The sequence below is a fragment of the Pyxicephalus adspersus genome, chromosome 3 (genome assembly GCF_032062135.1).
Source record: "Pyxicephalus adspersus chromosome 3, UCB_Pads_2.0, whole genome shotgun sequence".
Lineage (NCBI taxonomy): Eukaryota > Metazoa > Chordata > Amphibia > Anura > Pyxicephalidae > Pyxicephalus > Pyxicephalus adspersus.
In genome coordinates this window covers 67,217,665-67,243,341 of record NC_092860.1, presented here as the reverse complement: position 1 = coordinate 67,243,341, position 25,677 = coordinate 67,217,665, and the positions used below count along the sequence as shown (strand labels likewise).

The 25,677-nt window shown below is 37.7% G+C and overlaps 1 protein-coding gene across 1 annotated transcript in view; it reads right to left on the bottom strand.

Moving 5' to 3' along the window:
* Nucleotides 1–25,677, bottom strand: part of SSBP4 (single stranded DNA binding protein 4) — a 256,151-nt gene that overhangs the window by 43,593 nt on the left and 186,881 nt on the right. Inside the window, exon 5 of the mRNA XM_072405033.1 lies at nt 6,580–6,669. Within this exon, the coding sequence (XP_072261134.1) occupies nt 6,580–6,669 (90 nt within the window). The remainder of the gene's footprint in view (nt 1–6,579; nt 6,670–25,677) is intronic.

Genomic DNA, 25,677 nt, shown 5'->3' with positions numbered 1-25,677 from the left:
AACGTGCAATATGTATGGTCTGGATCGAGCAGAACTTGGCAGAGATGTCCTACCTCCTCAGCATATTAAAACAGATAGAAATTTAGAACAAAAATTTGCAGCAACACAGGCTCTATATTGCAGTAGGGACAGCGAATGTACACTGCATTGTGTATGCACACTCCGTGAACCATGCTGGCACAACTGGCTGCGTGGAATGAATGAACAGGCAAAGAAGTTTTATTACTTCGGTCTGCCCAATCAAGAGGACAGGCACAATCAGATGCACAGCCACCAGGGTTCACATGACTGTCCTATATTTGGGTCAGCATTTCATTCCAGTAAATGTTGGTGATGTCTCTAGTAAATATGCTACCATACAACACATTGCATTCGTGATCACAGATCTTGTGTCTGAGCACCACACTTTTACTATTTCTTATATGATTACTGCTAAACCACAAAAAGAAACAAACCAAACATGAACCCAGAAAAAATAAAATATACATGTCAGAAAAGTGTGTAAATGTGTAAAATAGAAAACAATGGTCTATAATTGTGGACACTTCTATTGCTTTGTCATGCACACCCTTGAGCTAGGACTGTATTATGTACTATAAAAATGTAGAATTATGAGAGAGCTAAACACCTTTAATGCTGTTTTACAATATGATATCCTTTTATGGTATGTGTGTTTGTAGCCATACAATATGATATAGAAAACAAATGTTCCATGCTACCATACCGTCTCTTCTATTCATCCCCCATTTATTTTAGGAAGACATGACAGGGAAGCGGCAAAGCCAGAATATGGCTGTGAGAACATATTCAGAATAACTTTTTGGGCAGGGTTCCCACTGTTTCTTGTATCCCTTTCTTAGAACAGTGTTATTGTAACAGCTATTTGTTCTCATTTTGTACATTGGTAGTACCATGAACACAAATAATAAATTGTAAACCTACTATCTCCCCTTGGCTAAGTTTTTTAGGATGGAAGGTCATGGATAGTTTTACATAAAATTGGGCCCTGGGCAAAAATGAAGTGAGGACCCTAAATGCACAGCATTCCATTCTGCGTTACATATTTAAGCATACCAATACCCAAATATAACCTGCTATTGGTCACAAGCATTTTATTACAACAGATCCCAGACTGGAGAAGGGAAAAGCAGAAGGAACCAGTGGAGCATGCTGATACAAAAACAAGAGAAATTAGCTTATCAGCGTATTGCTTCCCCTTTCATTGTTTATTCACAGGCTAGGGGAGGGGCAAGACCTGTAAATGTTATTTAACTTCAGCAGAGAAAAATAAGGTCACCTCCACTGCCAAACAGAGAAGTATATTTCAGAGTTAGGACTGGATAGACAAAAATACATATCTGTTGGCAGGTAACATAGTTCCCTTATGTGTATTTCATATGTTTATTTGGATATTTCCATGGACCTACCTTTAACATTGTGCTCTCCTAGTTTTCAACTAAAATACATTGCTGGGGTGGGCAATGATCTCTCAATGATCCAAGACCATAACAACCCTCTGAAACTGAAGTGAATATATTTCTCTGTGTATGTGACCCAGCACCAACAGATGAAGAACAGTGCTCTGAGCTAGCCCTTCTTTTATTCCTGGCTGCTTCAGAAGCTGTTAACAATTAAAGAGAATGGTTTCAGTACACAGAAGGAGGGAGAGGGAGAGAGAAATGTGAGGGAATACTAGCAACCCCCCCATGTTCACAGCTGAGATTTATGGCCAGCTGCACAGCTGAATGGAGCTGGAGAAAAATAAATTAGATGGAAAAAGAGGCCCAAGTACTTGTAAAGGGGAATATATCAGCTTGCACACACATAGACTACATAAAATGGCATAAACTAAATACTGAATTCCATGGTAAATTACAATAATTAAATTAATATAAAGCAAGCAAGTAGCTTCAGGAGGCACCTTTTTGATAGAAAGTATCCCCAAGGTCCAAGGCGACAGTTTGTGGTCCAGTATAGACGAATATAGTATAGCAGAATATTTTTATTAATGTAGCCATGGCCATATGTACTGGTGCCAAGAAGTGATTTAGGCTCCTTATACTTTTATCCCACACTGGCTACAAGAAACCTTACCTGTGAGCTGCATTGTCCTGTGCTGTCTCTGTCAGCACAGAAATAAATATATCAGTAACAAAGTTTATGGATAATGGAAAGTTTAGGACACAACAAATTGTCTTTAAATATACAATAGCATGAGACATTTTGGCCATGATAAGTGGAAAGAAGAGGGGTATATGCCATTACTGCCCATGTGTGATGGGCTCCCTCTTGAGGTCACACTCAAGAGAACAACACTCTGTTAAGCATTAATAAATACAAGATGCCACAACCCAGGATTATATTAGGCTGATTTGCCTATAGATACAGCCAGACAGAAAAATGGATAAGAAGGTCAAATAATTTCCTCCTGTTTGCCTGAGCCGCCCAATAATTGCTATACTTCTTATATGACATTGGATCAGTGGGTAGAACCAGCTATTTATTAATGGTATGGGGCTGTACTGTGCTGTTACATTAAAGAAACATGTAGAGCGCATTATATTTGTAGTTTATTTAGTCAGAAGCAAATGGTTTATTCCACCCACTAAGGTGTAACCCTTGTGCTGACTTTCTACTTGGATCTAGAATTTTGTTTGTGCTCCTTAGGCCCCACCACACAATGGTGTCCAGAATACTGTGCTCTCTTCTGGTTTTGTTGGTCCACATCTGCAGGTCTTACCTTGGACTCTGCAATAACATTTTTTGGGGTTGTACCTATAGTCTGTGTTTCAGCTCCTCAACAACCACTGACAGACGTTTTTCATGCACCCCTTGAAAAGCTGCCCCTTGATGCAGTTACATCCCAGTACCCACACTTGCTTCACAACATAACAGCTAGCAAGAAAGTAGAAGATACAGATGCAAATTTTGATCATATGATATTTGTAAATAATCCAGCAAAAATTAATTAAATTTCCTGCAAACCTTGAAATTACCAAATCGATTATCTAATTTCTTTAAACTAGTTTTCTAATAATATCTTTTTATTATGTATGATCTTACATTACATTATTAACAGATTAGGTATGGCAATGAATTATCAGGCATCTTGATTTAATGCACATCATTATTAACTTTTATTTGTTACTTGATTATGTAGGACCAATAATGGTTATTGTAAACTAAATAGATACATCGATTATTCAGTTGCTTGCTCTCCTCTTTTGTGATAAAAAAGGGGGAGGCATATGTCCTTTTATGTTCTGACAGTGCTGAAAACTCATTGTCAGATGGTAATGAAACTTTTGAGGATTTTGTAACAAAGAAAAACAGTGTGCAAACTATTCCATCTGCTAAAAATCCAATTGCTAGTCACAGACAGGCAGCAGGCATTAGTAAAGGCAAGCCATAAAACCAGGATGATGCTGATATGTCTGAAATGCCTAGTAAGTGATGCACATGGTATACTAACCTAGAAATAACAAACAATATATCAGGTTGGAACCTCCAAACCCTGACACCCTAGTTTAAAACTATCCATGGTCTAAATGGTTTGCACTCCCCGTCTAGGAACCAATGGCCATTTGTTGAGGGAAATAATATCCCTCTTTCTGCTAAGGATACAATCATTATGTGAATAACTATAAAAAAAAAATTAACATTGTGATCACCCCTGACAGTGGTATAGAGCGTATGTCAATGTTGTCTCTTTACTGGTCATGTTTAGTAAATGTGGGGGAGAAAAATGAAATGTGCATTTACAAACAACACTAACAATAATTGATGAACTGAGTTTTTTTTAATGATAATTATCCTTTACGAAAGAAATCTTGTGTGGCCAGTATTTTTTAAATGGTATGTACTTCAACAGATTTATTAGCACAGTGATATACTTTTACAGCTCACTGTAAAAATATTCTATAAAGTAAAGATAAATCAAATAGACCTGCTGTCATGTTCATACGAGTATACCTTACTGGCAACAATTTTGTCTATAGCTTTATTGGTATTACAATTCACTGCTGCTTAAAAACCTCATAAGACAAATTGAAATGAGTAGAACAATGGACTAAAATAATAATATAGAGGTCCTACATTCTAGAACTAGTATTTAACATGTGTCTGCTCTCATTAAACCTTCCTTTATGTTGCAGCAACAAAATGAATTGGCAGTAAGCAGAGAGCACACAGTAAAATGCCTTCTATCTATAAGCCTTCTGTCCCTGTGCTTGCGAAGCTCAGACAAGAACAGTCTGATAATCCTGTTTGGAGAGGTCTCCTGCTCACTGATATATACCCTTTGGGATACAAGAGGGCTTAGCACTGCTTGATTTAGACTACATGGCCAGTGTTTAAATGCTTCACTTGCTGAGGAAAAAATACAGCTTAATACAGCTGTCTTGGAGCCTGTCAAACAGCATTTGAGCAATGTGAGCCTTCTTACAAAAAGAACACAGCAAGACCTTAGTGTGTAAAAGAAAGGTGATAAACACCCTGATGCTTCACAAGAATTACCAAAAGTGATCTTGGCATAATCAAGTATAATATTTACAGAGATACCTTACTTAAAGTAGACCTAAACCATACAAAATGAGAATTCATTTGCTAAATCACTGCATATCAGAAACAAATGAAATAATTTTTTTAATGTTTTTTGGCATGTCAATGCTGCACAACTACTTAAAGTCTCTGTCATACAGGTGTGTGACATGGCAAAAACACTGAAGCACAAGTGGGAAATAACTCATCAGCTCATAAAAAATGTACTAAACAAAAACCTTTAAAGCAAAATCACTATTTTTTTAATAATAAAAGCTGCAGATTTAAAATTGAAAGCAACATTTGTTAATTATCATGATAATATCTACTTTTAAGAAAAAAAGGTGTCTTCGTTCCTACAGAGAATTAAACATTGAGAAAAGTGGTTATCTTTTCATTGTAATGCAATGAATGGTGGCAATCTCCTAACTAGAACATGGAGAACAAACAAGACAAAGTGGGCATCAAAACTTGACACATTCTACCAAAAACAGAAGAAGGACTTTTGTGTGTTTAATATTATGGTTTTCTATTACTCTTTATGTCAAGCAAAGGCAACTGTGAATAGCTCTTTTTATAACGGGAAGGCACCAGAAAAGTCCTGAAACTACCCTGCTGTATGTAGAAGAGGGGACATTTTGTTTATTTTTTAAGTTTTATTTTACCCCAGTATCTTTGGATATTTTTTTTATTGCAAATAAAGGTCATGTATTCATTTAAAATGAAATCATATATCTGGTGTGAGGTACACTTTAAAAGCTACCTGAACCTAGCAAGGCCCTAACACCCCAATTTAATCACGTAATACTTTAAATGGACCTTGCACCTTTTTTTTTCTAATTGTCCAGCCACTATGGCAATTAACTGCATAGATGTTTAAAGCACATGAGTCCAAAGAACAGAAGGGGCAGGGGTATTTCTGATGTAAGAGAAAGAAAAGAAATGAGAGCAGACAAAAATTTGAAAATTGATACCATACCAGACAAATTGGTACAGTTGGACCATCTGCACATTTACTAAGGTAGGTAAAATATCTCTCTCAAGGGCATAATTCACTTTCCTAAGTGAACATCCTATACTTCTTTTAGTGGTTAAACCCAAGGGTAACAAAAGGGATGGGTAACTATTGCAAGAAGAATACTGATTAGGAAATGCCAAAATATATTGTATCTATAAAAATATTTACGTATTTACACTTTTTATATTAATAAACAAATATATGCCATGTTATACCACGCAGAAAATGTTTCCCCCTTATTGATTGCTAGCACAGAGTCTAATGCAGCAGCCAGAGAGTCTCTCTGAAGATAAGCTTGTAGGATTCACTAAGAAGGTTTTACTTTCAAAAAATTAGGCAGTAAACAAGCAAGTGGTTAGTGGCACCTGTCAATTGTCTGTTTATAGGCTGGGCAACGTAAAAAAAAAAATCCCTTAGGTGATTTCATTTCATTGCTAAAAGAAGCAATTGTTATTATTATATGGTATATTCTTGACATTTTTCTGTTCTGTTAGCACAATTTGCTGCATTAGGTAATTATTGTGTAAATTATTCCTGCTTTTGTCCTAATATTTGGTATGGTTTTCTGTCCTGTATATTCCTGGCTGTGTAAATGTAAATTCCATGCTTTCCTTCTGTGCACTAAATGGAATACAGAGCTTGAGCATCTATGTCTAGGAGCAGACCCCATGAGTTGTACTCCACCTTGTAAAAATACTTCTTTTCCCTGATTCCTACACTGCATGGAACATGAGCAGAACAGTCTGGCTTGTTATTCAGCACCATCAAATGCAAGGTCAGCCACCACAGACAATGTTACTCATGCACCCAGACAATGTTACTCCTGCACCTGCAAGCAAGTCTGTGCCATAATCAACAAGTATGCTGTGCACACGTTAGGATATTTGGAAACTTAATGATCCATGCTGGCAACTATTGTTCATAATATTGAAATTCCTTCAAAAAGTAATGAAATTGTTTTGTTCTTACATTCTTCACAGTAGCGTATAGATATCTGAATATAGTAAATGTAAAAGTACTACCTGAAAGAAACCTGGTGGCATGGGTCCACCTGGCATTCCATCATTTGGGGGCATGTTACCCATAACTGGACTGGGAGCAGCTGCCGCACTCTGCAATGACAAATAAACAGTGCATATTAACAATTCTACAATATAAACATCTAAATATTTACACTATGTATTACTATAAGCCACATTTAGTGATCTATGAAGATACCAGGATTTTGCTCCTTTTTCTTATACTTCAGTTTTTATTACCCAGCCACAGAGAACATTATAGTATGTATGGATGAAATTACTGGAATCTGATCCATTTTTTAGGGAAATGTAATCAATAAAAATGTTTTAGTCATTGTTAAATTATTACTGAACAAACATGTAAAAAAAAATGAACACCACTTTTTTGGCATGTAAAATGGCTTTACTACTAAGAGGCTTATGCAATTAGCAATACCATTTGTGACTTTTAGATGATGAGAATGCTTCTTTTTATAAAAAACAAACTAGCTGATTACCCGGCTTTGCCTGGGTATTTATATATTGCAACCTTATATAATACTAATACATTATAATAAAAGGTCTCATTGTTGAAATGTGTAAATGCATTTCCGAGTGATGGGGGAACATAGCAAGTTTAGTAGAAATGTCTATGCGTTTCCTAGCGATCACATACACACATCTATATATATATATATATATATATATATATATAACACATACTTACATACATACATCCAAATATAACTCTGACATATAGCACAGCGCTGTACAAAGATCAGAGGTGCACTCACATTAGTCTGAGTCATATGTCTAGCAAGTTTGGTTGCAATGTGTCGATGCACTTCTGAGTGATGGTGGAACATAGCAAGTTTGGTTGAAATGTCTCCATGCGTTTACTACTGATGACATACAGACATACATACATACATCCAAATACAGTACACCCCCTCTATATCGCAGTTCATTCATCGATGAGAGGAGGAACCAGTCTGGCCAATGAATGGGGCATTCTGATTGGCTGCACTACGAGAGTGGCCAGCAACCAATCACATGCAGTTGGGGAAGGGGAAGCAGAATTTTCCATTTTTTACGCATTGCTGTACTGTGTTTTTGTGCCCTATTATGTCACCGCACCTTCTAAAGCATCTGGCAAGGAACCTAAGCATTGAAGGTTATGTTGCTAGACATGCTTTAAGAAGGTAAAAGTTATGCTGCTGTTGCCCGCCATTACTGCCTGAATGAGTCTACTAAAAAAGTGATTGAGCATGGAATCGGCACTGGCTCTTTGGATTACTGACTGCAGGAAGAAGAACATTCCACTGGACTCCAATGTCATCATCGAGAAGGCCAGGCAACTCCATGGGCAATTTGCCAGAGAAGCATGTGCCCAAATAGACAACCAGGACGACCCCCAACTAGGATCATCAACAGCACCAGAAGAGCCCATTGCATTTAAAGCCAGCAAAGGCTGGTTTTATAGATTTCAAATGAGATTCCAGCTTAGGAGTGTACTGCTGCATGGAGAAGCACCATTAGCAGATGTAGAAGCAGCCAAGAAGTACCCTGAGGTATTCAAGGCGAGGAATATCATATCACAGAGGAGAGTATTAGCTAGACCAAGTTTTCAACATGGATGAAACTGGATTGTTCTGGAAGAAGATGCTATCCAGGACTTTTATAATGAAGGAGGAAGCCCAAGCCCCCGGATTCAAAGCTCAGAAATATCAAGTGACCTTTATAATGTGTGGCAATGCTGCTGGGTTCCTGATAAAGCCATCATTAACATATAAATCTGCTAACCCCAGGGCCCTGAAAAGAAAAAAGAAAAACCTGCTGCCAGTTCACTGGATGCACAACTCTATGGCCTGGATCACAAAAACTCTTGTATCCGACTGGTTCCACCAATTTTTCACTTCTCAAGCCAAAATGTACCTCAGCAAAAAAATGCCTGGCTTTCAAAGTCTTCCTTACAATGGACAATGCTAGCAGCCACCCACTAGATTTACCCTATGAGGGATTACAAACTAAGGTTCCTGCAAACAAACACAACATCCCTCATTTAACCATTGGATCAAGGCATCACCTGCACCTTTAATGCGCTTTATACTCGTAACACTATACAGCACCTCGTTGAGGCCATGGATTCCCACATACCTTTTTCTGTTAAGAAGTTTTGGCGTAAATTTACCATTGAAACGTGTCTTCAAGTGTCTTCAAGTTTCTATAGGACATGAAACCCGAAACGTTAAACGCATGTTGGAAGAAGCTGTGGCCAGAATGCGTCCATTATTACAGGGGCTTCGCTCCAGAAGAAGTTCAGCAATTGATAAGGTGGTCAAGCTGGCGAAGATTTTAGGAGGAGAAGGATTCAATGACATGACACAAGACAACGTGAATGAGCTCATCGATGCCCATTCTGACCCACTGACAGATGAGGATTTGGCTGAGCAAACTCTGCAAGCGAGGAAGAAGAGGAACAAGGTGATCCACTGCAGCAGGATGATGATGAAGGCCTCTCGTTGGAAAGACTTGCAAAAATGGCAAAAGCTGCAAAAGAACTACAGGGAATAGCTGAAGCATGGGATCCCTCTATGGTTCACTCGTTGGAATTTAAGAATGCAATTGATGTTGCAATCCAATCATACAATCCCCACCACTATGAAGAAGCAACACCAGCAATTGCCCATCACAATGTTTTTTCAACCTGCAAAGAAGACTTCAGACGCAATCCCACAAGAAGACACACAACACCCTGAAGCACCCGATGAAGAGATGCCTTCTGAAGAACGGTAAATGCTCATCATCATCCTCTTGACTCAAGTCACGTATCCTAATGGGTAAGTACTGGCTTTATTAGAGTACAGTACTGTATTTACAAGTAATATAACACATATAATAGTAAACAAAAAGGGGGTGGTGCCTGTATATTGCAGATTTTCGTTTATTGCGGGTGGTGAAATGTCTCCATGCGTTTTCGAGTGAAGGTGGAACAAACACACATACATACATACATACATCCAACTTTATATATTTAAATAGTAATACATTTATGAAAAAAATTACTATAATTATAAGTAGATATATACCATGCTATACCATATTTTTATGGACATGTAAAATAAACATAATAAATATTTATCCAACATAGTACCCAAGTTAGACAATATTAATCAAAATTACTCAATCTCTCAAATGCTGCAGTTCTTGTAAGTTCACCAAACCCGAGGTTTGAGACAAACCCTATTGAAGTCTATTGGAAGCTTATCTTCCACTAAAAGAATCAAGTGTTCTTAGGCTGTTTGATCTTTACAATTAATATTCTTTGGCTGCTTTTTCCAAAGACTAAATGTTTTTAGGGTGTTACTTTCACCTTACAGTCCGAAGAAGGTTTCACCTTCTTCTCTGTTTAAATGTATAAAGAATGTTACATCTGCCCTATGCTCTTTGGGTAATTTCTCTTCTTTGTGATGTAACTGAAAAACTTATTTTATCTTTGATTTTATTACAACATTCACTCAGTTGAGAAGAAACTCCAAGGACATTTGGGCCCAAGAGAAAATAGCATAAAGACATTCGCTCCCTAATGTTAAAAATCATTTCATGCTTGTGCTCCTAAATTTCCGCATTACTTAGTAAAATAAATGTTTACTTTGCAGAGTGCTTGTTTGCTTTCTAAATAAAAGGAAGCTATGTTCATTTTAAATATCCAAGTGCACCGTTTATACACTAACAACAGGCGGACTAACACTACAGTAAAACAAAGAACTTTATATTTAATAAAGGAATTCCGGTAACTCAAAGGTTACAGTACAGTCAGGATATTTTATTTAAGCATATCTTTCAGCTGAAGACATCCTCTCCAAGGAAAAATGTTTGGCGCTATCCTAAATCCTGAAGGGCGGAAGTGTTTAACCAAAGTTGTGTCCTGTTCCTATGACAACGACCGACTTCCAACCATTTATCAAACCTGGCACAGAAATCACGTTCCCCGAACAGCAAGAACTATCATTTATTACTCCATTCTTCCCTTAGTGTGAGATGATCTTGCTTCATAAGTGAGCAGAAAGTACAGTGAATATTTCACTTACAAATTTATACTTTGGCATTTTTGTTTTTTTGCCATTTTATTATTGTCTTAGCGGAGACAGGGTTTTGTTGTTTATTAACTAGCAATAGTCACAAATGCAATCTACATACAATAGGAATGTATACTGTTAATTTAATCTTGGTGTGAAATATATCGTCCACATTGTACAATAATTCAGAATGAAACTTTGGCTTTGTGAGTGAACTTCCTATCTTAAAGACCAACCACCTCTGTGATTTTTTTCTTGTACAGTGGGACTGGCCTTCTATCTGCCCCCATCCTACCTCCCCTTTTCACCTCTTTCACCTCTCTCTGTTTTAAATCACACTTTAAGACTGGAAAAATATCTTACATTTTTTGCTATTGTAAAAAAAATAAGCATGCATTACATTACTATGTATTAGTCAGCGGTAAATCGATGGGTCCAGAATGGGTCACTTACAGGGTTGGGTTCACAAGGTCCTACTGCATTAGTGCAAATTCTTTGACATGTGCATCAACGTGCACCAAACTCTACCAAAAATATTTTTCTATCTGCTCAGTTTATTGCAATACATGTCAGTCTGTTGCTGTGCCCTATGCTGCAATACAGCTGTGTTAAAAAGGTGAATTGGGGTGCCATGCAATGCACCTCTGTATGCAATATGCATTGCCTTGCAGTGTGATAATGCATTTGTTTCTACAGTGCAATATTGTATTTGTTTGCTACCTCTTGACCCTTTTAAATAAATCCAACAGGACTACCACAACATTATTTAGAATAGTATTTACAATTCTGTACTTAGCTCATAACTATGTTTCAAGCGTTCTTTTATGCCCATCTTTGGCATACAATACTACGTAATTATTTTTAGACTGTTTGACGTTTTCATGAGCAATATACCTGTATATCAGATTATATATATATATATATATATATATATATATATATACAGTTGACAATCAAAAATCCACCAACCTCTCGGCCTGAGGTGTGCCGGATTTTAGAAAATTCCAGGTTTTTTTATACTTACCTCCACACACAGGCCAGCCTTCCTCTCGCAGCAATGCAGACATCTGGCACAGCTCCAGGTTAAGCAAGCAGCAGGGACATCTTGCAAGTGTTTCTGCAGGACAGCGCAGTCCCTGTATTGAAAATACAATTTGAAATGCATGCTGGGAAGCTGAAGGATCGGAATTCTCGATGGTTGGATTTTCGATTGTCAACTGTATATATATATATATATATATATATATATATATATATAAAACACATTTTGGTAAAGACTCTCTGTACATAGCAGTCATGTGGTCTAGGTATTTTTAATGAATGGTCAATGACCTCAAACTTGATATTGGGGGTCATGTAAGAATTTTTCTCAACTGCTTTTCGAGGAAGTTGGGCAGGTAACTTTCATACCACGCACTCTCTGTCTACCTCCCAAAATTCTCGGGCTCCAGTAAGACAAAATATTGCCATTCCGTTGCTTTGCCATCTTTTGGTTTAAAAGCTAAATACAATAGTAAGTTCCACTACAGAATACTCTTTGTGAATGACTTAATTTTAGCAGTGGACAGTAATTGCAAACTTAATATTAGGGTTACTGCTTTTTTAAAGATGAACTCCAGGCATATATTAAGGATAGGTCTCTATTAAACAATAATTAAATGTGAACTGTGAAAAAAACTGGCTCTGACCAGAATGGGAAATAGAGAATTAGAAAAAAGACATCTGTACTGCAGTATGCATGTGCTAATAAGGAGAATGCTTACAGTGGGAGACATTAGTTTGCCACCTATTTTACACTTGTGGGTGAGGATGACACCTGTGAAAGTAAAACTGTAGCATAGAAAACCAAAGCCCACAGATGGATGATTTGTTCTAGTACCAAAACCACAGGCTAGAGCTATTATCATTGGCAGAATGATAACCTCATGATAAGGTTTTTGCAAAAAAATATTAAAAGTGCTTTCAACTTTAATCTAAAAGTTGACCACTGCCTGCTCTCAACATTCCCAATTTCCATTATAAGCAAAAAAGGGATTTTTATCTAACTATTTTTTGACATTGGCTCATGGTTACTAAACTACTCCATTTTAAGACATCCACGTGTTCTCAAAGAGCTGAGCTTGGTTATTTCAAAGCCATTGTTTCTAGCTTTTAGGGACTCTTTAGTGACTGGCATGGTACCGATGGATTAGCTTTAGGCCAATGTGGTTCCTATCTTCAAAAAGGTAGCAAAGTCATTACCAGGTAACTACAGAACGGTTAGTCGTCCATAGTTGGAAAGGTCCTTGAGAGTTTGATAAAGAACCACATAGGGGAGTTTCTACTAGAAAATAATAATATAAGTGATAGTCAGCATGGCTTCAAGAAAGACCGTAGTTGTCAAACAAATTTATTCTCTTTTGATGAAGAAGTAAGTAAACAGGTAGACAGGGGAATAGCAGTTGATATAGTATACTTGGACTTCGCTAAAGCATTTGACCCCGTACCCCACCGACCCTTAATATGCAAGTTAGGGTCAATAGGTTTAGAAAAGTCAATCTGTAAATGGATGGAGAACTGGATTAAAGACTGCATCCAGAAAGTTGTAATAAATGATTCATACTCTGAATGTTCTAAGGTTATTAGTGGTGTACCCTGGAGTTCAGTGTTGGGCCCAATACTGTTTAATATCTTAATAAATTTTATAGAGTTTGGGATTAAAAGTACCATTTCTGTGTTTGCAGATAACACCAAACTATGTAATGGAATTAAGTTTATACAGGATGTCTATAATCTACAGGCAGACCTGGATGTAATGTTTGATTGGGCAGCCAAGTGGCAAATGACATTTAATATAGATAAATGTAAAGGTTTTCACTTGGGGGCTAACAACATGCAGGCTTTATACTGTCTAGGGGCAATACATTTGGGGGAGTCCGAAATGGAAAAGGATCTGGAGGTTATGGTAGATGATAGACTTAAATACAGCATACAATGCCAAACTGCAATATCTAAAGATAGTAAAGTACTTTCTTGTATTAAAATAGGAAGTTCACAAAAAGAACATTGTGGAATTGGAGAGAGTGCAGAGAAGGGCAACTAAACTAATAAAAGGAATGGAGGAGCTCAGCTATGAGGAGGGATTAGCTGAACTGAATCAATTCTCCCTTGAGAAGAGACATTGAAAGGAGGGATATGATCACCATGTATATATATTTAAATGGTCCATATAGAGAACTCTCTTCCCAATTATTCACTTTGAGATCATTACAAAGACAAGAGGGCACTCTTTGCGACTGGAGGAAAAGAAGTTTAATCTCTGGATAAGGAAGGGATTCTTCACTTTAAGGTCTGTGAAAATGTGGAATCGGCTCCCTCAGGAAGAAGTTTCAGCAACTACTATAGATTGCTTTGGGAAAAAGCTGAATGTTTTTCTAGAAGCACAGAATATAACTGGGTATTAGGGATTTTAAGTAAACATAACAGAGACTGTTGATCCAGGGAACATCCGATTGCCTCAAGGAATCGGGAAGGAAATTTTTTCCCGTGTTGAAGCAAATTTTACCAGGGTTTTTTTTTTCCTTCCTCTGGACCAACTATGTATTTTAGGGTTTTATATCTGGAATATGTTTATTTCCCTAGTGGTTGAACTTGATGGACTTATGTCTTATTTCAATCTAACCTACTATGTAACTATGCAACTATGTAAGACCACAACGTTCATCAGATCTTTACCTCACCCATAGATAGGAATGCTGTAGACCACATACTGCTCCATCTTTGGTTTTGTGAACCAAAACTTCAAGGAATATATACAATTAAAAACATACACTTGTACTATAGCACATCACAATGCACAAATGTAAAAACTTTGTATGTTGTGTTGCACTGCCTTGAAAAAGGATTGTAGGTATGATTTATGTACACACATTATGTTCAAGTTCTATTCAAAATGGGTTAAAAAAATGCAATACTACAATATATATACTATATATAAGATATAAACAGACACCCAAGACTTTGCATAGTAGTCATGTAAAAGATCTAAAGGTATAGGTTTTAAGGTCTAGGTTAGTCACTTTCAAAATGTATGTCTTGGAAATCACAAAGTCTTTGCTGGATCAGTGTGGTATGTTTGTTTTGTTTAGTTCATTTTTAAATAACCATTGCAATGAACAAAGAAAGATGTGTAGCAATGAGTGAAGGTTAAATGATAAATTAGACAGGGCAAAGGTGTAGGTGACTCCGGTTTTTAAGCCAACTAGAATTTTAGTACTTTTTTTTTTAAGTATTGTTGTGTTCTGTTTTAATGTGTATAAATGAACACATCAGTACTTAAATGTCTTTGATAACTGTGTGACCTACTACCCCGGCATGCAGTTCAAGCTGTTTTAAGCATATCAGTCCAAAGTGTGAGAAGTATTACAGTTTAGAAATCACAATTAATTTTTGCATGACATAAAACAACTAAACCTGCATTAATTTATTCAAGAGAATTAGCTATTTCAATTTTTCTATTCTGATTCACCTTACTTTATGTATTAATAAAATAGACCACAGCAAAAAAGGAGAGAGAAATAGCAACACTATTATAAGAGAGAAGACATGATCAAGTCAAAAGTTGCTACAATGCCCTTGAGATATCTACTGAAATGGCGCAATAATGTTCGGTGTATGTAATCAGTTATTGAAAACATGGGGTTAAGCTGCTTAAAATTCAGATATTGCTTCACTTCCGTCACTGCTCCTCTATCACCTCCTTCTCTGCTTCCACATCATATCGGCCAAGGGAGAAAAGTACCTTGCTCAGCAAAGCCTCCTGCATATCAATGAGCTTAGCTTCAGCAGAGAGAGGGGGAGAACACAGGGTAAGACAAGAAAGGAGGAAGAAAGAGAAGGAGAAAGAGAGGGGAGAGAAACAGAAGCCAGGGAGAGAGTGATGTAGGAGAAAGCATTAAGAAATAGGCAAGGTATACTATAGGATAGTCAGAAAATGTGTATGGGAGGGACAATGATATATATTGTAACTGAAAAATGACATAATATAGAAAAAAAGTCAAAACATAATCTATGTCTGTCCTCTTAAATTTTTAAAGTTTTCCTCTGGCATGGTGGGAAATTTTATTTTACAGATTTACAGATCTTTTCCTCATTCCTACCCTGTATTGCACGGTGGAAATAGAAGTAGGTTGATAAGCTCATCATTTGCAAAGGTTCACAACTGTGACCGTGTCTTTTGCTCTATGTGGCCCTCAGGGGCCCACCACATAAAACCCCTCTGCTGTCAGGAATGTGTGGTATAACTTGAACACCATTGCTAAGCAATAGGGCCACCCCCTGGCTGTACTGCAACACTGTAGCAAGTTGGAAATCTCCAATTATAAGTGGGCTACATAGACAGTCACTTTAGCTTACTGAAACAGAGAACCTTTAATCTGGAGGATATAACTTGAATTTAAGGCATACTAAATGTTAAAGATACAAGTCTGCACCTGAGTGATGTACCATGTTAAACTGACAGATCTAAGGAGGTCCACCATCCACAATGCATTATTTTTAGATAAAGATTTTTTTTATGTCTTTCTAGAGGTGTTTAGCATTAAAGCATGTGAATGTTTTTTTCCCTACAAAGTTGGATGTTGAAAAAAATACAGGTTGACTTAATTTTTCATTTTAGTAGCTCACCTTCATATGTTTCAGATGATTCAAATTGAACATTTAAATGTGAAGCATGTAAACAATAGCCATGATGACCAACTTCAGTGAGGGTGGTATGAAGAATTTTAAGTAGACTATGTCATGTATTGTATATATTTATACCATCATTTTAATATACTTTCTAGAGAAAAGATTGTAATTTACAACTACATGTAAAAGCAAAATTCAGCAATGGAAAGAGTTGTGTTTCGTTAGATGTGAACCCTTCTGGGCAAGGTCCTCTCCTCCTCCTGTGTCACTGTCTGTATCCCTCTATCATTTGCAAACCTTATTTAATGTACAGCACTGCGTAATATGTTGGTGCTATATACTGTTTACTATTATTAATATTATTATTAATAATATTAATATTATAATTCATGAACATAAATGCTGAAGTCACCCAAGGGTCTATGTTATGGAGAGAGCTAAGAGAAGGCATCCGCAGCTCAAGGTGCATTGCACAGGTGGGTTTGTTTATTTTTTTGCTGAAGGAACATCAGTCAAAGAGGAAAAAAACACTAAACTTGCTGACCAATCAGAACAGTGGGAGTGGTTGGTCACAAGGTTTTTTGTTTTTTTTTTCTCACTCTCCAGTACCACCACTGCTTATGTCAGAATCTGAATGGAAAGGATTAGGGTCACTGGGCACCACAGATGGGGGCAAAAACACAGATTAGGATAACAAGGTGGATGAGGGTGACAACACAGATTAGGGTTGATGATACTATGCAGGGGTCTGATATGGCAGTGGGGTGGGGTCCCTGATCTGTATTTTGTGGTGGTGGACCTGATCTGTATCTTTGACATCAGCACCAATCAATCACAGGAGAAAACACAGGGAGGGAGAGCTGTGGGTGGAGAAGGAGGTCAGGACTGGATGGCATAGCATAGCAAGAGGTCTGCTTTCATACATATAATAAATGTTTTGTTATAAAAAAAAATCTAAGGTGGACAATTAGAACTGATGCTCATAGCTTTCAACAGAACGATATATTTTATCTTATCTTATATTTTACCAGTATATGCTTTACACCAACGCACATATTTGAAAAGTTTCTTCAAATTGCAGCCAATTCCCTATAACCTTATAGTAAAAAAATATATACTTTTGAACATTTCTTTAAATAGAACCTGTTATCAAAAAAGAAAACTAGTATGGGCAACACTTTTTTCAAAAAATGTTTTTAACATGCTGGGTCCCCAGAATCCAAATATAAATTGTAAGTTTGTAGTCCACCTGTCACATAGGATTTTAAGATATGCATATATTTTTAGCCTAAGTTCAGTGGTTCACATGGCTTATAGAAAAAAAGGTATGTTTAGATACATTAAAGTTGGCATCATACCTATGACACACCTGAATATTTTTTACTCATCACAAGTTTACTAATCGCTTTTCCTATGGAGAAACAGGAAACCTGGCAATCCTATGCTGAAAATTTTCCTGATCAAATATTTCCTTAAACATCAAACAAAGATCTAAGAGATGCAGGCACTTTACACGTTCAGAGAAGAGATGATTTGTAGGGTGTTTTGTTTTTGATGTTAAAAGTAAGAAGTTGCACATGCAATCAATTTACAGGGTTTTTGTAAGGTTAAGAGATATCTTTCTTTATATCCCATTGTTATGCTGTCCCTTGAACTTTCATGGTCTTTCTGCAGACAAAGTTGGCTTGGCTCTGAAATAGAGATTTATTTAGTGATGGCTGGCAGAAAACATACTGCCAAAGTCTGTTTCGAATATGGCTAATGAAAGTGAGGCATGTAAGGAGTTACAACAGATGCTGCTTCAGCTGGGTGTGCCTGCGCCAAGACATACTGCAAATGATGTGTGGGGAGCAATGTATCCTCAGGGAAAAGAGAAAGAGCATTCCCTTTCTGAAACACAATGGGGCTGATTTACTAAACCTTACAGTCACTTTTTATACATTTCCAGAAAGGAAGAAAGACAAACCTCTCCAACTTTATTTTTTGAATACAGACTGCATTAGAAAGAACTTCCAAATTTAACTGGGATTAAATGTTTAATTGTAATAAACAACAACCTTTCTGTAATTTATGATCAGGTTGTACTAACACAGTGTTTCAAAGGGGCAAACAAACCTTCCAGGCCACGTAGTATGCTGCTCAATCTTTATTCAGAAGCATAGGATGTTATATGTAGCAGCTTTGTCAGCTCAAACTCTACACAGGCTCATTCCGGTGGCGGGAAAAAGCACCTAGCGGCTTGCGCCTTGCAGCCACTCAGCTGCTCACACTGCAGAGCTTGTTTATAAAGATTTCACAGTAGGAGGCAGTGAGCAGTTCAGTCATTCATTCTCTATTGGGCTGCTGTGGATAGATGCTAGATCTGCATGCCAAGGCCTTCTGCATAGGAGCCATGGGACAGGTTGTCATGCCTCTGTAGGGTGCACCTATACCTACCAACAAGAGCCAAAGAAACAACTATAGATAAAAGAGAGCATATGTAAAGTGCTTGTAGATATTTTTATGCAGACAAACTGGGGATCTGTGGCAGACAGGAAAAAAAAATTATGTAAACTGCAATTACGGTTTGCTTTAGGTTATTTGCGTTTATGTTGCACTAGGTTCCCTTCCTCATACAAAACCTACTAGTTTTCATTTCAAATAACCGGCTAATAATGGTTGGATAACAAGTGTACAATGTCACAAATTATATATATATATATATATATTATAAAAAAGCAATGTAAAGGGTCCTCAAAAACCTTAGTAAAACGTATGCCCGTTTATCTGTTTAAGAATAATGTGGGAAAGGATTAGATGTTCTGTCATGTCGCTATTCTCTCTCTGCCTCCCTAGCTGGTCTACATAGAAGGGGAAAGACAGGGAAGACAATTTCACAGCAATACCATCTATTTACCTGGAAAGTGATTAAAATTAGGAGGAGACACTAAAAAACAAAAACAAAAACGATAGTGGATCTAATACTTTACCAGATTTAGCATAGTTAGACTTTAAATATTATTTATGTATGTATGTATGAAATCATTTCCCAACTGACAATGCTAAGTCACTGAAGTCGCTAAGTTACATCTATAAGTTAGACCACATTGGCAGCCACCTCAAAAGCCAACAGAAGCAACTCCCATGCCAGGAAGACAGCTTCTTCTGAAAGCACTTCTGCTAGGTAGTGACTTAGCATTCTTAGCCAGCACAAAAAGTGTTGTTACTGGCAGGATCTTGGTCTAAAAAAATGTTCAGATTTAATACTTAACTACTTGCCTATAACAAGTTAATACAGCGAGATCAGTTGTCAAATATAATAATACATAGAGCTTTGGTTTACATAAACATAATGATATTTCCACCAAAATTTTACTGGATATTAAGCCTGAGAAAACAGTGTAGGATGGCTCACTAAAAATAAGGATTCCAACCTGGGCTGCTTAGCAGCTTAGACAATACATGGCGTGCAGTGTACAAGGTTATCCACATATGAAACCAGAATGTATTGTCTTTTTACAAAAACAGTCCTTTATGTCCTGCTCCCACGCACTCTACAGGCAGCCTCCTCCGCTTTCTACTCTAGAGTTCTGGATCCAACCCAAGCAATATTTATGTGTGCGCTCTTTAGGAATTGCAAAATCCCCTTGAAACTTGCAACTTTTCCAAAATGAATCACAAATGCAGTTACCAATTACAAGGTTAAAGAAACTTGTATCCAAAGCGTGAAGAAACTATTTATAGGAAAAACATTGCAGAACTTACAATTAGCTGACTGAATATAAAAAAAAATAAAAAAATAAAGCATCAATATAAAATGCAATAACATCAATAACATCTACATAAAAACATTTAAAATCTTAATTGCGTAACTTACCAGCAATGCAACGGGGCACTTAAGTTTTCACTGTCTGTATTTTTGTATCCATTGGTATTATCATTCATTTCATTACTATTGCTAAAAAAATTGTCAGTTGAAGCTTATTCTTTATTTTTTACTTATATTTGCAACTTAATGTCCCGTGAACTGTACATTATTAGCTGAGACTTGAAAGTAATTTCCAGGGTTTACTCCACGTTAACCACCTAGCCGTTAAGCCCGACCTTCGTTCGGGCAAAAAAAAACGGCTAGGATGGTTAACCCCGAGATTTTTCCCATCCATACTTACCTGGTCCCCCTGTGCTCATCCAGCGTCGTTTTCGTATTCCAGCGTCGTCCTCCGTCCAGCGTCGTCCGTCGATCTCCCTCTCCAGCGTCGGGTGCCAGCGGGACCGGTAAGATGCCGGCCGGCATCTTGTGTTCCGCCGCCCGGCATCTTACCTGGTCCCGCTGATTGTCCCACGTCCTTCTCGTTCCAGCGCCGGATGATCTCTGAAGGGAGAAGCCGTCTGGCGGAGAAAAAAAAAAAAACGGACGGCTCCTCCCTGCGTGCGTGATGACGTCGGCGCGTGTGCGGGATATTCAAATAGAAACTCATTCATTCATTTTGTATTGGATTCAATACAAACTCCTGTATTGAATCCAATACAAAATAATTCAAATAAATACAAAGTGTGTAATTGGTAAATTCAAACGCTCATTTTGTATTGGATTGAATACAAACTCCTGTATCCAATCCAATACAAAAAAATAAAAAAATAAATAAAATAAAAGTAAATAACTTGGAAATTCAAATTCTTATTTTGTACTGGATTGGATACAAACTCCCGTATCCAATCAATACAAAATAATTCAAAACAAACCTCAATAAATACAGAATCAAAGTTTTAAAAATTGCCACTTATTCCCTGGATGGCTAGTGTGTAACACTGTGTCTTATCTTACCTTTGCTGATCTTCGCCTAATTTTGACCATTTGCTGCCTGCTTTGACCTCTGCCTGGACTCCGACATCTCTGCCTGCCGCCTGCCCTGACCTCTGCCTGGACTCTGACATCTCCGCCTGCTTTGACCTCTGCCTGGACTCTGACATCTCCGCCTGCTTTGACCTCTGCTTGGACTCTGACATCTCTGCCTGGACCTGGACATCACCGCCTGCCTGACCCCCCCTGCCATGGCTTCAAGCTTTGTTTATGTAGTCATGTTTAAGCTGATTTTTATGTTTTTCCGTTAATTTTATTAAAAGTAATTTTTTTTTTTTAAATGATTGTGTGTTTCAAACATTTTTTATATTCATAATATCTACTAGGACCCCTGTTCGGACATATTTCTGTAAGTTACAGGTCTACAATTTAAAAAAAAAATTTCATGAAAAACAGTGGATCACTTTTGGTACAGAAATCTAGACCTCAGTGTAACGCTCAGGAGGTTAAAAAGGTTGATATAATATTTTCGTAGCAGTAAGATTTGCAGCACATCTGTAAATATCCACGGGTTAGATGACCATTTGTTTTTTAATTCCTAATTAACAAGCATATGACCAAAATTTCAATTCAATACAGAAAATCACTTTAGAGCAGCAAACAGCTACATTTTCTATCTCTGCCTAAGATGCAGTTATATGCAAATTAATTTAACCCTGTTTATACCTACCAACAAACTTAAAATTTGTGGATATAAGAAAAAGAAAGAGAACAACTAACCATTCTTACATTAGAGCCAAGTTTTAAGGCTGGGAACAAATATTTACTAATAATTAGCAAATAATTTCTATAAGTAACTAAACCTCCTAGATTGTAAACTCTTCAGGCAGGGTCCTCTCCTTCTCCTGTGTTTGTATTTGTCTGTCATTTGAAACCCCTATTTAATGTACAGTGCTGCATAATATGTTGGTGCTATATAAATCCTGTTTATTATTAATATTAAAAATAATAATAATAATAATATTAATAAACTGTAGAATAATATGATGTGGGCTTTATACTATGTATTAAGTATTATGAGTGTTTAGAACACATATTTTGTAATATTATTGGTAGAATGTTCTTCATCCACAATTTCATCTATAATGTTTTATTTACATGACATGTATGCTTACTGTCCAAACCCAGAAATTATCCTTTTACTATTATTTTTTTATTAAAAAAAATAAAAAAAACTTTAAGAAAAAAGTATAACTGTTTTCTTGCTTCCCTATGTTGCCAAACTCTAAGGCAGATGCTTTGTGTACCTTTTGACTATCACAATACTAAACTAGGGCAAGCTTTTGATTATGAATATTTGGATGATATGGAAGTGTTTCCGGAAAATGATAACACTATACTCTAAGGATAGCAAAGAATAAGTGCTGGAGGGGTTAATCTGTGTCTAGAGACTCGTTTGCAGAACTGTTCCTGCTTCACACCACCGGTTGCCATGGAGACCATGGCCCTAGCTGGCTTTTTGGAAAGCACTGTTCAAGCTGGCCGCCCATCAATCAAACAGTATCTAGTTTGTAGGAATTAATAAAACAATGTAAAGGTGATTAAAGACAGGAGAAATTGTTTAATATGAACTGTTAAGTGGAAAATGCAATCTGCAGGTGTGCTTTTTTCATAAATATTTGTTGTCAGTCTGATAAATATTCATTATACATTATAAAAAAAAACACTATACTAAAAAGTATTCACTTTGCGCTTCTCCCCATGGCACTGTTTAAAACAGTAACAAAAATTACACAGAAAAAATGTTTTTTATAATCACTTAGCCAGTGCAATCATTAAATCGATAGCCCCAAACTGCAGAGGCATACATTTTTGTTTTAAAGCTGCTTTTGAGCTCTAAGAGACATCATATGCCATAAAAGAAAGAGCAACACTTTATAGCTCACAGCATGTAGGCAAATAACACACCTCAAAAACAAGAACAACTGAGAGGGAAAGAGGGACTGAGGGACTTGGTTCTGAAAAAGAGACAGTTGGCAGTCTCATATTATGAGTGTAAACATGGCATTGTGCTAGATAAAATGTCATCATCGAATCCAAATAAGGCTGACAATGGAAATAGGCCCCACATGATAACAGCCACTAATGTATTCTTGACTCTTAACTAAATCTACTGGGTCTGGATACAGAATTCACAGAAATCACAGTATTGTAAGTAGAAAGGAGGGCACCAACACCATTAGTGATAGCATCAGAAATGTACCATTATGCATGTTTTCACAAGGTAGCAGGAAGCAGATTACTCCCAGGAAAGCTTTGACCCTCTTGGACTGGCTGGCTCATTCAACTTTTTGGTCACAGTCAGGAGATGTCAGTGAATCTAATACGTTATACTGGAGCCAGGGCACCTCTGTTCCCTCTGCAACACTCAAACACTCTTTCTGAGGGCACTTATTCACTTCTTCTGTTTGCAGACAGTATTCCTTCCTCTCTGAAAATTGTGTGAATACCAGTAAGCAAGTGCTGATAAGGAAGAAGAGCTATGTGATGAGAAAAAGCTTTTATCAAATCAGGAAGAGCTACAAGAGAAGTGATGAGGAGGAGAGCATAGATAGTAGAACAATTGTTATTGACTATCTCAGTTCTGCAATCCATAAATTACATAGTAAGACCACCATTAAAGTGAAGACCTAATTTGACCTTGCACAAGAGGAAAACCTGTCATAGGGAAAATTGAGGGCTGTCAGTGTTAGCCTTAAAAAAAGTACTAGTCACCTGTCTGATTGGCATTGATACGTCTAAGAATTCTTTGCAGGAAATGGTAAAGAAAAGTTAGAGTTCCCTATTGCTACATTTTTTTTAAAGATAGTATACACAAAAGGTTTTTATCCATCACTTCCTTGACAACCTACACTCACCTCTTCTTTGGACAGGCCTGCAGCATTCTCAACCACAATTTAGGACTATTGGTTCTACCTTGTAAGTGATTATGTCAGAGCCTATGAGCAATGGATGGAAAGTTTTAAGGATGACGCTTGAAAAAGCTTGCAGTAGCAAGAAACAAATGGGTAAAGGTGCTTTCTTTATTTGTTCCCTAGAAAAAAAGGAGAATTTAACTCATGTGGTGAAGAGGAAGCCCTGCAGATGTAAATTTTCATTTTTCCTGTGAGAACAGCTGTCACAGATCCCCGCAGGACCAGGGTATCTGTGCGACTGTCTGTGTCACCCACCTCACATTCTTCTGCAGCCAGCAGTAGCAGCAGCCCTGTTCTGTTCCTGTCAGCTGGTCAATTCCTGGTCTTAATCATGTGATCCTCTGAGAGCTGCCCCTTTACCCCAGAGAACCAGAGTATTTTTCAGAAGCCCTCCCCCTGCTGGCAGAAGTGTAAACTCCACTTGAGCTGCCTCTGCTCCCACACTTCTCTGGTGGGTTCTATTATTTGCTGGCCATGTGACTCCCATCTGCCACATAATCTCCCCTATTAGGGGAAGTGACTGGCAACTGGAAGTTGCCTAAACAAGGAGTTCCCTTAGACTGTTTCCAGGTTCCAGCTGTTCCTTTCTGTGTCTCAAGTTACTGATTTTCCTGATTACCGACTCTGGCTTTGACCCTTGACTACTCGTGCTTGCCGCCTGCCCTGACCTCTGCCTTGTTTGACTACGTTTGTCTCATGTTCCGGCACCTCACCTGATTCCTGTCTATCAGCAGTCACCTGCCTCTGCAAGCATGGGGGCTGCAACCTGGCAGTTGTCTACCTCACCTTTAGAGGCTCTGGTGCACACCGGGCAGCTGTTTAGAATCTGTTCCCAGCCGTTCTGGCTATGTAGGGGCATCCACCAGGGTTGTTCACTATCCACTAATGTATTTAACATTTCCCTTGAGTAATTGGTTAGAGCACTGGCAGCATCAACCGTGTTTGATGGTATCAAACTTGGTTCCAACTAGGGAAAGTCGTTCTTTTTCTCGCTCCTCCAGTAATTTGGAAATGTGGCAGGTCTACATATTAATGTCAACAAAAGTGAATTAAAGTACCAAGGGAAGGTAGTAGAAGGGCAACAGAGCGTGGATTTAACCCCCCTAGCGGTATTCCCGAGTGTGACTCGGGGTGGAAAAAATTGCAAAAAGCGGTAATCCAGAGTCACACTCGGGGTACCTTTGAGGGTCCCTCTTACCTTATCCCCGCGCTCCAGCGGCGATCTCACGATCCCGCTGTGATGGCGGCATGCATCGTGCAGTCTTTTCTCGTTGGAAAGGATCGTGAAAGATCCTTTCCAACGAGAAAAATTGCAGGTGTGTACGCAGCTTTAGCCCCTTAATTAATAAGAATCAGGAAGTGTCAGGGTTTAAGTATGTATGTATTACCAGCCCACAACAAAACCTGGGGGAAGAGTCCAGTTCTGTCCACGCAGGGTCTGTAAAGGGAACATTTCCCTTCTTTTATGGGGAAATTTTCATGTATTGCAAAGGCATCTTTTTCCCTGGCATACACTAGTAGATTTGGACCAAACCCCTCTGGCATTACATAGGGTAAATCAGTTTATATTTTGGTGGTTAATTCATCAGTATAGAGGCATGATTGTGTCACACACCAACAT